This window comes from Hetaerina americana, unplaced genomic scaffold, assembly GCF_022747635.1.
Source record: "Hetaerina americana unplaced genomic scaffold, ioHetAmer1.1.p SCAF_1, whole genome shotgun sequence".
NCBI classification, from domain to species: Eukaryota; Metazoa; Arthropoda; class Insecta; order Odonata; family Calopterygidae; genus Hetaerina; species Hetaerina americana.
The window spans coordinates 69,867,149-69,881,147 of NW_027286069.1; the positions used below are offsets into that span (position 1 = coordinate 69,867,149).

General features: G+C 34.4%; 1 protein-coding gene across 3 annotated transcripts in view; it reads right to left on the minus strand.

The window, feature by feature from the left end:
- Nucleotides 1-4,420: 4,420 nt before the first annotated feature.
- DNAlig1 (DNA ligase 1) overlaps nt 4,421-13,999 on the minus strand; it is a 33,401-nt gene continuing 23,822 nt past the window's right edge. For 2 of the 3 annotated variants that reach the window (XM_071591199.1, XM_071591209.1), the window contains exons 16-19: nt 10,705-10,829; nt 9,808-10,011; nt 5,985-6,077; nt 4,422-5,047 (exon numbers count right to left, since the gene is read on the minus strand). In XM_071591199.1, the coding sequence (XP_071447300.1) occupies nt 4,964-5,047; nt 5,985-6,077; nt 9,808-10,011; nt 10,705-10,829 (506 nt within the window). In that variant the 3' untranslated portion in view covers nt 4,422-4,963. Of the gene's footprint in view, nt 5,048-5,984; nt 6,078-9,807; nt 10,012-10,704; nt 10,830-13,999 lie in introns of all 3 variants that reach the window. The other variant, XM_071591196.1, reaches the window with a different exon arrangement.

Below are 13,999 nucleotides of genomic sequence, written 5' to 3' on the forward strand. Positions count from 1 at the left end.
TGTATTTAATGAAACAATCGAGCATCAAATTCAATCGAAACTTCGGTACCGGGAAATTAAATTGACCATGCTCATGCAATCAACGACCGACTTTCACATTGAGTGTAGTGTGAATAATTATACTCTTTTATTCACAACGAAATGTAATGCAATATTTGGGATATGCTACTGATGCTTAAATGCCTGTATTCGTAGGTGTACACATTTGGACTGAGGGATGATAGAATTTGGCGGAAAGGGACGGACAGATACCACAAAAATACTTTTCTTACGTAGATCAGGCCTGACCATCCTGAATGATATCGTACAAGTAATTTATTGACTAATTGGTATTATTTTAATGTTACAAGTCGGTGAAAAATAATTTCATACGTGCAAACTCTCAGTCACATGCTTTCCAAAGGTCCTTGCTAGGCAAATTCCCAAGGTTTCAAAACATTCCTTCCTATAACCCACCCCTGATAAAAAGCAAGGAAAATAGTGGCAAAACTCCGAAATGAAAATAAAGAGTATAGTCAAAAACTGAAATTTCTATATATGGATAAAATCTTCCCATTTATGTTGGGTCATACTCTGTCCTCATTCAATAAAATTAAATGAGAGTGCCTCGATATGTTTAATTACTTTAGCAATATTTTCATACTTTAAACCTATTTGGAGAATAACGTCTAGACGTATTGAGCTACTCTCTTCAAATTAGTAATAACTTCTTCGATATTGAAAGTGTTCTTCAAATATTAATCAGAATAACTTCACACATGGCTAGTGTCAGTGAAAGGGGCAAGAAATCTCACAAACTTAAGTACACCTAACAATGTATTTATTATTCACGTGCCATTATCTTCTTAAAATTATTTTCTAATGAGGTGATCCTCCCTTGAACTTGACTTCTTTTTATATTAATATACCCAAAGATATTATCAAATAGAGGTAAAACCATTATCATGAGGCACATAACAAGAGAATGTTAAGAGAGTTTCAAAATGCTTCTATCTTGTACCAATTGGCATGGTATTTGCACAGACTCTGTAGAGCAAATGTGTTTTTCAAGTTTTTAGGTTATTTCCAAGATATTTTTGAACAATGCTTTCCTAAAAAAATGCTGAACTCTATGCCCACTAAAAATAATCACTGGTATACTGGGGAATTAATAGCCCTTAAAAATGATTTAATTAGTTATTACCACTCTTACAAAACCAGTGGAAGCCTGCATGACAAAGAGGCTTACTTGAAATACAAAAGAGATTATTATCATTCAGTTAGGTGTGCAAAAAATTAAGCTTATAAGGATTTTACATTTAATGCAAAAAATATACAGAAGGCAGCATGGAGAGTAATCAATCAAGAAGTTGGTCATGGTAATGGAAAAGAAAATCTTCCTTTCACCCCAGATGCTGTAAATAATTTTTTCTTAAAAGCTGTTGAAGACAATTTGTTCTCTCCAAGCGTTGATGCTACCAATATTGGTAATATGGTGTAAAATCTTCCTCCAAATAATTTAAATTTTGAATGGAATTTTGTTACTCCATTTGATACCATATCGACTGTTAAAAAATTTAAAAAATCCAACACCAAGGATATTTATGGTCTGTCTAATTCCTTAATAAAGAAGATTATTGTGTTCATTGCGGCACCATTAGCTATGTTAGTCAACTTATGTTTTGAGACAGGAGATTTTCCAACACCTCTAAAATATTCCAAAACAGTACCTGTCTATAAGAAAGGTGATAAAGATGATTTAGCCAACTACCACCCCATTTCCATAGTCCCCATTTTTGGTAAAAGTTTTGAAGCTATTTTGAAATTATTATTATTAAAAATATACATGTGCTGATAGACAGTGTCAGTCAAATCGATATCAAATATGCAATTTTTTTTAGTCAAATAATCTCTTTTCCAAATCACAGTATGGCTTTGGATCTGGGAAATCTACAATTTTGGCAGTTGAGTCCATAGTTAATTATGTCATTTATGCATTTGAAGAGAAGGAGTCAGTCTCTGTGACACTATGTGATCTTTGTAAGGCTTTCGACAGTGTTAATCAGTCAATGTTACTAACAAAGCTAGAATATTATGGTATTAAATGGAGTGGCACTGAAACTAATGAAGTCGTATTTGGATGATCGCCACTAATTGGTTGAACTTAATGGCTGTCGATCTACAGCTATTAAAGTAAAATGTGGTGTACTACATGACTCTGTGCTTGGCCCATTACTTTTCATCATCATGATTAATGATTTGCCCTGCTTTATGAAACCTACATCTGTTTTATATGCTGATGACACTACTTTTGTACAAAAATGACAAAATCTAGAAGATACTAAGGTACGATCTAGCACTACCCTAGGAAAGGCTAAGGAATAGTTTGATGTTAATCATTTACATTTAAATAATAACAAAACTCAGCATACTGTGCGCAGTCTTAAATCAAAAATTACTTATGTTGAAACTGCTAAAATAGTAAGAATTTACATTGATACAAAACTTAACTCAGAAACTCACATCAGTCAGATCTGTACTAAACTGAGTAAACTGTTTATTTGTTAAGAAAGCTCAACTTTCTCATTTCAAATAAGTATTATTTAACACTTTACCATGCCTTCTTTCAATGTCATTTGAATTATGGTGTTGAGTTATGGGGTCATTCCCCACATGTTAAAAAAATTTTGCTACTACAAAAGAGAGCTATTCGCTCTCTTGCTAATATACCACCACATGATTCCTGCAAACCTTTTTTTTATAAGGTATGGAATCATGACTGTATTTAGTTTATATTTCTTTAAGGCTCTGATTCATGTGAAAGTTTATCTAGAAACTTACCAATTAAGATCTAACATCCATAACTAATCCACAAGAGGTAATTCAAATCTAAATACTACTTATTGTAGATTGTCATCACCTTACAACACATTTCATAATATGAACATACAACTGTATCACTATCTGCCTACTCAGTTGAAATCAGACTGTACCCAGAGTTTCAAGAATAGGATATATATCTGGTTACTTGCTCACCCACTTTACTCATTGAATGAATTCTTTTGTGACAATCTTCATCACATTTAAGAACTTATGTTTGTATATTCAATAATATTTATCTTGACATTTAATATGGTTGAACCATTTTTCAAAGTGAATACAGTACTATCATTATTTTTATCTCAATTCCAGAATTGGCAGGCTTTTAATAATCGATAAGGATAATTTTTCAAGAAAATAAGTCTTTTGATGCCTTCCAACCTAATTGTAAGCATGCTAATCATAACTCTTTAGTGGTGTTGACATTTCAGAGGTCACTTCCAGTCATATTTGTAACTCATTAAGAAGCCCTTAAAATGAAAGATATTTTGAAGCAGCTATCTACATTGATTGCGTTCAATAGATATGAATCAAGTTCATTTCATTTCTCCTTTTATAAGCCCTGATTGTTTTTAACCAGTTTTACATACGTTAAATGAAAATATTCCTCATAGAAACAACAAAATATAAATTTGGACGTACATTTAATGAAAAGTGATGTTTTTAGGAGTAAAAAAATTACTTCTGAGCCCAATTTATCCACGGGTGGCATTAACCATAATTAGTACAGACTATAGCCCTGTCATTCCCACTTTCCGCAATTTCATTTCACAGAATATTTTCAAAATTAAATTAATGAATTGCCATAGATAAAGGAAAACAGTTAAAATACTATTACTTGCTACCCAATGCCTCCATCACCAAGAATGTATTGGATAAGCTACAGTAGCACCTGCCCAAAATAGTTTAATTGGAGTAAACTTCACATATTCAATGCAGCAGTAGTTTCTTTCCCTCCACCACCTTCCAGTTATCCAGTCTTAATGACAAGAAAATTGTATCGATTGGATTTAAGATGGGGCTTGGAAATGGCATCACCCAGAATTTGAACCTGGGTTTCTCCAGCCAGCACAATGCTCTACTCATATGCATTTACAAAATCATTAACATTAATTGTGAATACGCAAATGTTTGGCAAAATGAAATTATGTTAATGTTTAAATTAGAATTTTCAATGCAATATCAAAAATATGTAGAGGCTATTGAGAAAGAATGGGAAACTTCAGTCTCAAGGAGTAGAGGAGATAAGGTAATTTAAAAAATAATTTTATTGGATATGTTCTTCTTCAGGAATATTGGGCTTCCACAAAAAATTCCGACATACTTCCCACTTGAGTGAGCAATTTTTTGCCGAGGTATGGTAAAAAAGCTTTTTCAAGGACTGGGGAAGGGTAATTACATGAGTACTTCCAACAGCTTAAGCAGAGAAAATATATTTTATTTAAATATTGCAAATAGATTGAAACAATATAAGAGCGTAAAAAAGCAAACATACCTGCACCAAGTATGATCCATATTTAACAATTTCAGAGTGTAAAAATCATTCGCCTTGACTGGGATTCGAACCCAGATCCCTCAATATCCGGTCGAGTGCTTTAGCCACTTAAGCTACCGAGGCATCCTCTTAAACTCTGAAACACATTAGCGGATGACTCCGTTAAAAGTTACTGTTGCGGCATCTCCCGCAGTTTCTTTGGATCCATATTTATTTCAGAATATTAAAAAATTATAAAAATGTTTTAATTTTCATGTCCTTAATTTTCGGTTTTTAATTATTTTGGAGTAAAATACAAAACTACTACATTCAACAATTGTTAGTCTTGATTTTTATTTCATTTCCAAGAAAGACCTGGGGGCTTTAGAACCAAAAATCTTCAAACAAAGAAATTTACATACAGAATCTTCAGGAGATATAAAAGTAATTAACATTATCGCAAAGAGCTGATACAACATTTTAAGGACAATATATACATACATTACTGGACATTTCACACATTAATACCATTACAATACGGTGCAGTAAAAATCAAAACATAAATATCAATTAATTTTTTCTAATAATAATTTGTGACGATCTTATGATTTGCCATTGATAAAAATTCTATTAATAAAAGTCTTCTTCTGTTAGTGCTGTCTTTGACTGCACACTATTTTTTACTTGCTCCTGTCCATTGTACATCTCAGCAACCTATAGAAAAAAATGCAATCAGTACCAAGTTAAAGTTACATATTGGATTTTATTACAGACTTATTAAAATTTTATAATAAAGATTGATTTGAGTTCCAAAATTTAAATCACACACAATAATAAGTAATTTCAGAGTTGATTTCATCCATGATTAGTACAAACATAGCAATTCTCTAGTACAGGGAAAATTTATGTCAAAAAATAACAATTTTGGGTAACCGAACAAAAAACTGGAATACTCAAGTAATGACAGATATCATGAGTAAAACCTAGGTAGTCTGAATTCAAATCCAGCTAACAACTTTGGAAACACAAGCTTAAACTCAGCTGAGTACCATATCCTTCTGGAAATTACAGCCTCCACATTGAATTGAAACAGTATCCCTATCTTGAATGTGTTATTTTCATAAAACAAGGGTCCAAATATGATGTTAGCTCACCCCCCAAACTAAGGGATTGATACAAAAGAATTAGTGAAAAAATCAAGTTTTGATGTGCACCAGTGTCCCTCGACTTCTGGTCAGAACTAAATAATTCAGATAGACTTAAGTATTCAGCCTAAAGTTGAGGGATCCAGTTTTGAATTTACTCCATTATAATTACACCAGGGGCATTTATTGCATATTCTTGAATTTATCTATGGAGTTAAAAAAGTGACTCGAAAAGAAATTGCACTTCCACATAACTAATCATTAGCAGCCACAGATAACGGTGAAGATAGCCAGAATCTATGCAACAATGCATATGCATATGATGCTATCATTATTGCAGACATATCAAAACACAACTAACATAAGGAATGTGGTGTGTTAATTTTGATTGTAAAATTATTGAAAGTAAACAGATTAAGTCAATGCTTCTTCAACGACATTAACTTAACAGTTTACATTTGGACAATAGTTAGCAGGTTGGTTTCAATGGTGTGTCTGCATTGTACCTGCTCAGATGATGTTGCTTCCTCAGGTTTTTTGTCATCTCGCACTCGTTTAAAGCGTGGGAATCGAAGAGAAATTCCTTTCTCTGGGTCAACCTGAAATTACATTGAAATATTATTTCATGAAGACATTCTCAAAAAAAACAGAATAGTTAACTAAAAATGATAGGATTAAAAGATCTTCAGCAATTCAAATACTCTTATTGTACACACTATACATTAACTGAATAAAATTTTCAGCGAAGAGCTAAAACTTTCCTGGTCATGCTCAACTCCCCACTGAAATATGAGTAGCAAATGATGGATCATATGATTTTAACTATCGGACCTATATTTTATCAACAGCTGGGCATTTAGTGCCCAAAAATTATTTGCCAGCCATAGTTTGGGACTGGTAATCAGCATCGTTTAAATATTTCTGGCAAGTGGGTTTTGCTGATTATACATAATAATATTTCTATTTTATTGATTTTAGGTATTCTCCATTATTTTATTTTCTGCCCAAGTCCTGGGAGTAAAAACAAAAGCAGGGGTTTCACCTTCTAGCATATGAGGTATATACAAGCGCAGAAGAGATAAGGACCATAGAGAGACCACTAAGACAAACAAGATCCAGAAGAATTGACACACCATGAGGCATAACATAAGTTAGAAACATGAAAGGGAAGATCTCATGAGAAGCCAAGGGGACAAGTACATAGGGACAAATTTAGAAGAATGTGAAACATCAGTATAGGGATAAGGGCATTAAAACTAAATGGAGTACAGTACAAGTCTGCAAGTGAACCAATCTTAGGATCGAAATACTGCTGATGATTAAAGCTACTCAGTCATTTCAGTTTTCTAAGAATGCAAAGCATAATATGACATAACTGCACTACTGCACATATCAGTAATTTTATCTTTGACTAATATTCTATTTCTGAGCAGAAAATTATTAATTCTACTTTCACTGATATTTCAATGTTCTCGCAGGTTATGATTCATTGATATTTATATCAATAACACCACCCAACTAATTATGTGGCCCCAAAAGGCAATACTCTTCACTGCAAACAGAGTAATAAGAAATCACCAAATTGGGACCCTATATGTCAATGGCCCCTGAGAATTCACCTGAGTATTCATATTGACATCACAATCATGGAAAAAATGAAAATCCATTAGTTTTTCATGGAAGTATCAAGGGTACATATTTGTGGCAATGATGGATCTCAGTAATGGAATCATCCCCACTGAACTGAGACCTATCCTCCTTTCTCCTATTAAAGATTTATATTAATGTTGACATGTTTTCATTTTACTTTTTAAAAAACTTTAAATGTGCTCACTTTGCAGGAAAGCATATCTACCTTATTAAAACTAGTGATGTTCAGGTAAAATACATGGAAATTTTCATAGCAAATTTTTTGCATACTTCCCCAACAATTCCAAAACATAAGTTATTTTCTAATATGACGTTTTAAAATACCAAACACAGACCAATGAACCAATTCACCTTCATCTGGAATGTCTAATCTTAGAGAATGAAAGTTAATCTTGTGAGGTAAGTAACACAACATGCCATTGAAAACTTCATATTTTATAAACAAGGAGCGGTAACATCACTTCATTTTTTCAAAACTCAATAAAACCCATTTTATGACAGAATCTTTGTATTGTAGGCACATATTTTAAGTTCTGTATCACACAGTTTTGAAAATCAAATCAGGTAGGGCCTTGGTCCACAGATTCAGGTAAACCTGCTCATGTACGACCTAATTAAGATTATTCACACATGACTTACTTTTATCGGGTGAAAGTGGTAGGCAAGTGGATGCGATCTTTTTAGATTTTCAAAAGGCATTTGATTAGGTTCCACATTCATAAATTAAAGGGCACAGGTATAAACAAGTGTGCAATAAATTGGGTTGAGGACTTTCTTTCAGAGTGGGAACATAGCATAGTCCTTGACGTTGCTAGTTTCGATAGAATAAGAGTGACCTCAGGGGTAACTCAGGGAAGTGTAATTGGGTCATTACTTTTCTTGATTTTTGTTAACGATTTGAACCATACAGTGAAAAGTAAGATTAGGATGCTCGCGGATGACACTGTGATTTATCGGGAGATATCTGAGGATGAGGATCACTTAATTCTAGCACAGGATTTAGTTTGCATTACTAAATGGTGTTCAAAATGGGGATAGTCATTAAATATTAATAAATTTTCAATGATAAATTTCTTTAAAAGATCAACAGGATTTGTTTACAAATTAGCTGGAGTTGACCTAGAAGTAGTTAATACGGTAAAATACCTAGGTGTTACATTCACTCAAGACTTAACTTGGGGGACCCACATATGTTAAGTCTGTGGGCAAGCATATAAAAAATTGGGATTATGAATTGTCCTCAGAAGAGACTCCAAGATCAAGGAATGTTGTTATCACGCTCTTGTGAGGCCTCATTTAGAATATGTATGTAACGTAAGGAATCCAAGTGAAAAAGGGTTCATTCAGGAAACTGAGAAGGTTCAATGCCAGGCAGCCTGTTTCATTAAAAACTGTTATGATAAAACAAAAAGCGTCACTGATATGCTTATGGAGTTGGGATGGGAATCATTAGAAGAAAGACGATTCAATGCTAGGGGTAACTTACTAGATAAATTCGGATCCGCATGTTTCAGCACTGAGGTCTCGCAAATTATTCGCACTCTAACATACATTGGTCACTTAGATCATGTATATAAAATTTGGGAAATAGATGCCAGAACTAGCAGACTCAAGGACTCCTTCCCACGGACAATACGGGATAGCAACTGCAGGGTTATAGATAACGAAAATTCCACTTGCCACCCTCAGCATCTAGGGAATAAGTAGTTCTACTCAATTGCATGCACTTTCACCTACCTTGTGTGTTTTGTTGCCAAACCCTTTCTTTCTGCATGACCTCAATAGAATTCCTTTAAATAATGTAGTGCTCTTTAGAGTATTGTTTGCTCTGCCAGTTCTGTTTTTAAGTTTACCCTTCCATCCCTCGTCTCTCTCTCTGTGCGGAGAGCCTACAGCTACCTGCAGTGCTGGGTCACATTCCCTATAAGTGCCATTGGGGAGAAGACCAACGCATGTAGCATGTCCATGTGGTGGTGGCATTTTGCCTTCCTATTTTTCAAATTCTAGCTCGCACGTTATTGGATTAATATCTTACTGCATCCTAGGGGGCAATTATTTGTTAGATGATAGTATATGTAATTGCATGTGTGTAGAACGAAAGGATTTTTGCATGAATGTATATGCCACAGTGGGTATAGTTTTGCATGTGTGTGTTGATTTTGCATATGGTTTTGTTCCCTTTTACGGGTGGTGACCTAACACCCCCCACCACACACCCTTGCGGGATATAATGCAGATGTTCCAATCACAAAACATCCACCGGAAAAGTAGGCCTCTATGACAAACTCACACTTTTTCAAAAAAGGAAGTTATGTTGCCACACACTGTATCTTCCTTAATATTTACACTGATATTTTTTGTTTTTATTTTTTTATGTTTATTTGTGGGACAGGTTTAGTTGTTGCCATTATTTATGTCTGAAAAACAAATGCCACCTATTCTTTCAAGGATCAATGGAATTTCATCATAAATGTCCTAAAAAATGATACATTCCTTCATTTTTTCCTTACATTTGCTGACTGACTGAGTGCAGGTTACTGGGTGCACTAAAATCACTGGACAGAAATAGAAAGGAAGACTCAAAAGTGTGGATGAAGTCCCAAAGACTACACAGCTATTATTAAAGGCTCATCACAGTCTAAAAATGTGCCCACCCTATGTAATATGACCAAAACTTACCAGTCCTATTGCAGCAAGATGCACAGGTGACAGAGAAAGGTCAGCACATTTAATTTCCCACACAATTGAGGCATCAAACCAGTCCCTTGGAGGTGGGTGGAGGCCAGAAGATATGGAGTAGTAAGGGCGGGGTTCTGGTATTACATTAGGACGGAGAGATTCCGAAAGAGAGGCAAGATCATCTTCACTGAATCCAGTACCAATCTGCAATCAAAATAGGAATATTTTAACTGATTGTTACAATTTCTATTACATACTCTGAAGCCAAATGTTCTAATATTTTTATTTTGAACTTGTTTTAAGTTCAAAATATTTTATCATCGTGATCTTCAGTGAAGATCATGAAGAAACTAACTGTCCAATTTTAACTATTTCATTTGATATATTGTATAATTCATTTCAAGTACTTCCTATTGTCAAGCTTGAGTATCTGAATGTTTTTAGAAACATAGCCATCAGGGGGAATGAATAGAAACAATGACTTCAGTGTTAACTTGTTGATGGAAGGAGCATATGTACTACATAATGCACTCTTAAATGAGTGACATTTTCACGAATTTATCTGTCATCCAAGGGATGTTACAATACTCATTCTCCGCTTAGTTTAGTGATAAATTGATAGAAATCAAGCCCGATGGGGCATAATATGTTTAAGTACAGTTCTACATCACCTTTGAATTATTAGTGAACAGGCGGTACCACTTACAGGTTCATTAAATGGTGATTCAATTTGCTTTGAAATTGGATTTCAACACGAGGATCAGATCACTATTATGAAACAGAATTCATCAGCCAGAATTTGAATCCAGGCACTTGGTACGGTAAAACAGCGCACCAAACAATGCCATTTTGGTTCCATTTTTGCTACATAATACTATGTACTGTTAAGTGCATTACCTTGCAAATACTTTGGTAGGTTTCACTTTCTGGATCATAACAGGCCAAAAGAAATCCTCCATAATTTCCAGTTCTCTTTCCTTTTCCAGGATATCCACCAATCACCACCAAATCTAATGAATCGCCTTTAAAATTAGAGAAATAAAAATTAACATTTTACATTTGAAATTATTTGCTACTCTTAAGTAAGTCTCAAATGGTCCAAATAACACAATTTAAAGCAATTGCAAGTCCCAAAGTGAAAGGCAAACATACATTACAGCACTTGACTCCAATTAACTCAGGAGCCAAATGTACACATAAAAAAATTGAACAAAACTGAAAAGTTTTTGGTGCTGAGCAAATTAATAGATCAGATGCTTAACCCCTTGCTCTGAAATGACGAGCCAAGCTCGTCATGAACTTCCGATGCCAAATCGCGCAATGACGAGTGTAGCTTTCAGATTTTCATAATTTTAGCATTATTTAGGGGAACAATATAATTATTTTGAAAGTTTAAATATGTTGAAATATCACTCATGTACATAAAATACTCATATTTCATGAAATATGATGCATTGGAAGTAATAAAATGATTTTCTATGAGTAGTGATAGCTGTGTTCTCGATTTTTTTATGGGAAGAGTACATCAACTTTTTAAAATCCTACTTTTGGACAGCAGATTTTAAATCGCACTTGCTCAGGTACTATTGCCTTGATTGCCATGAAATATAGAAATGAATAAATTGAGTTCTCTTCCATACATACTACCTTGATCAAAAATTTCCCGGAATTTATTCAGAAAATTAAAAATACAAGTTTATTCATCTAAATCTATATTGTCCCCTTCAAAGTAATCCCCATCGACTGCAACACACTTATGCCAGCGCTTGATCCAATCCTCGAAACATTTTTTATATTCGGTTTTCGGTATGTCCATCAGTGCTTCCTGCGATTTTTCCATTACTTCCTCTCGGCTGCTAAAACGCGTTCCCCGTAATGGTTTTTTAACTCGATTGAACAGAAAGAAGTCACAGGGAGCCAAATCAGGTGAATTCGGTGGCTGTTGGATGGTATTTGTTGCATTTTTCGTCAAAAAATTACGAATAATGATAGCACTGTGCGACGGTGCGTTATCATGGTGCAAAATCCACGAGTTTTCTGCCCACATTTCTGGTCTCTTTCGGCGAATTGCTTCACGCAAACGTCTCATAACGCCCAAATAATACTCTTTGTTTACTGTCTGGCCTTCTGGCAAAAATTCATGATGCACTACACCGTTGTAATCCATGAAAACCGTCAGCATTGCCTTCTTTTTTGACTGAAAACGACGTGGTTTTTTTGGTCTCGGCTCATTTGGTGAACGCCATTCACTTGCCTGATGTCTGGATTGCGTGTCGTACTCATAAACCCACGTCTCGTCTCCAGTAATGATCCTTTTGATGAATGTGGGATCGGATTCAGCCTCGCAAATCATGTCTTTTGCGACGTCAACACGGTCTCTTTTTTGCATGAAATTGAGGTCTTTTGGCACCAACTTTGCTGCTACACGACGGAAACCCAAATCATTAACCACAATGTCTTGGGCGGATCCATAGGCAATGTTCAAGTCCTCCGCTATTTCTCTGATGGTTAATTTGCGGTTATTGACCAACATTTCTTTTACTTTATCAATTTTTTCACCGACTTTCGATGTCGATGGTCTGCCACTGCGTTCATCATCTTCGATTGACTCACGACCACTTCTGAACCGCTCGTGCCACTGGTAAACGACCGTTTTTTTTAGAGAATCGTTGCCGAAACACTTTTCCAACATTTCCAACGTCCGTGCGCCACTAAATCCGTTTTTTACGCAAAATTTAATACAAGTTCGTTGTTGCAAATTTAAATCCATTTCTGAAATTGTAAAAAATCGCCAACACACACAGAGATAGATGTACTCTTGGCTACGTAACTTTTGCAAATGTCAAGTTATGACACTAAGATTTAAAGGGAATATCAACAACAGATGTACCAATTTAACAAAAAAAACAGAACTCAAATCGGAACGATGGGAGCGCCACACGGTGGTTATTCCGGGAACTTTTTGATCAAGGTAGTATTACGAATTTGAAGGATAAATGCTATTGTAATACAAAAATTTAAAAATAGTTTTTCATCAGTATACTTTTGGAAACATTATTGGTGAAACTAAGCTAAAATTTGGAATCTTCGACAAACTGTTAGTTTAGCCATCCTTCCGTAGAATTATTTTCTTTCATTTTTGTATTGGGTGTCCACATAAAAGTATCAAGTTTCTACTACAGTTTGTACAGAGTTTGCCTTCTCGAAAAGGGTGTTCCTATTACACGATGAGTCATCTTAGCATTTCTTGTGGTGCCTACGCAGTTCCTTCACGATAACCTTAGTTTGAATGCGATCATTCATATGGTTAGACAGGAGTGTGTTACAGGTGGTCGTTTCGGTTTTTGTCCACTTTTGTTATATATAAAGTGTGTTGAAAACTACCCTTCAATGTCTAAAAGAATTGTGTATGTTAAAGTGACAATGAGAGCATTGAAAAGAAGAGTAGAATGAGAAATGGTGGTGGAGAAATTGTTTCAAAACCAGCAGCTGCCATGCTTCCCGTTGATGAGAAAGTTAATGCAGAGAAAAAAAATTGCTTTTATATGTTTGATAATGCACTGTTTAAAACTTACACTTTATACTCACAAGTAAACAAAAATAGAAGAAAAGTATCACCAGTTTTCGTTTGCATGTTGCCGAGGCGTTATTGGTAAAGGAAATTGGAAAAAACTCTGCCAAATTACAATGTTCATGGACGACCTTCACATGGTGACATACAAGTCAGATTGCAAGCTAAAAATTGGGCTCCTTTTCCTGAACATATCCCATCAACAGCAACGAAACAACATCCAACAAAAAGATGACATGCATGCTTAAAAAATAACGTCAGAAGTGAGACAACTTGGCAGGGTAAGCACTGCCAGGTACCTTCACATTTGCCAGTATTTTGAGAAGTATCATACTTTCTCTGATTATTAATTATATACATGTAAATAATATTATACGTTCCAATCTATTGTATCATAATGTTGTTTTACTTTACTTTAATGTTGTTTACATAAATATTTCCCAATTTTTAAATTTATGTATAGACTTTTCAATGACATATATGTAATTTTCTTTTTTGTTAATATTTAATATTATTATTATTACAGTTGTAATTAAAAAGAAAAATGTCTTGATGAAAAAAAATCATTTAACTAGATACTTTACAATATGAAATAATAATAACTTTTTATTTCACTATTCT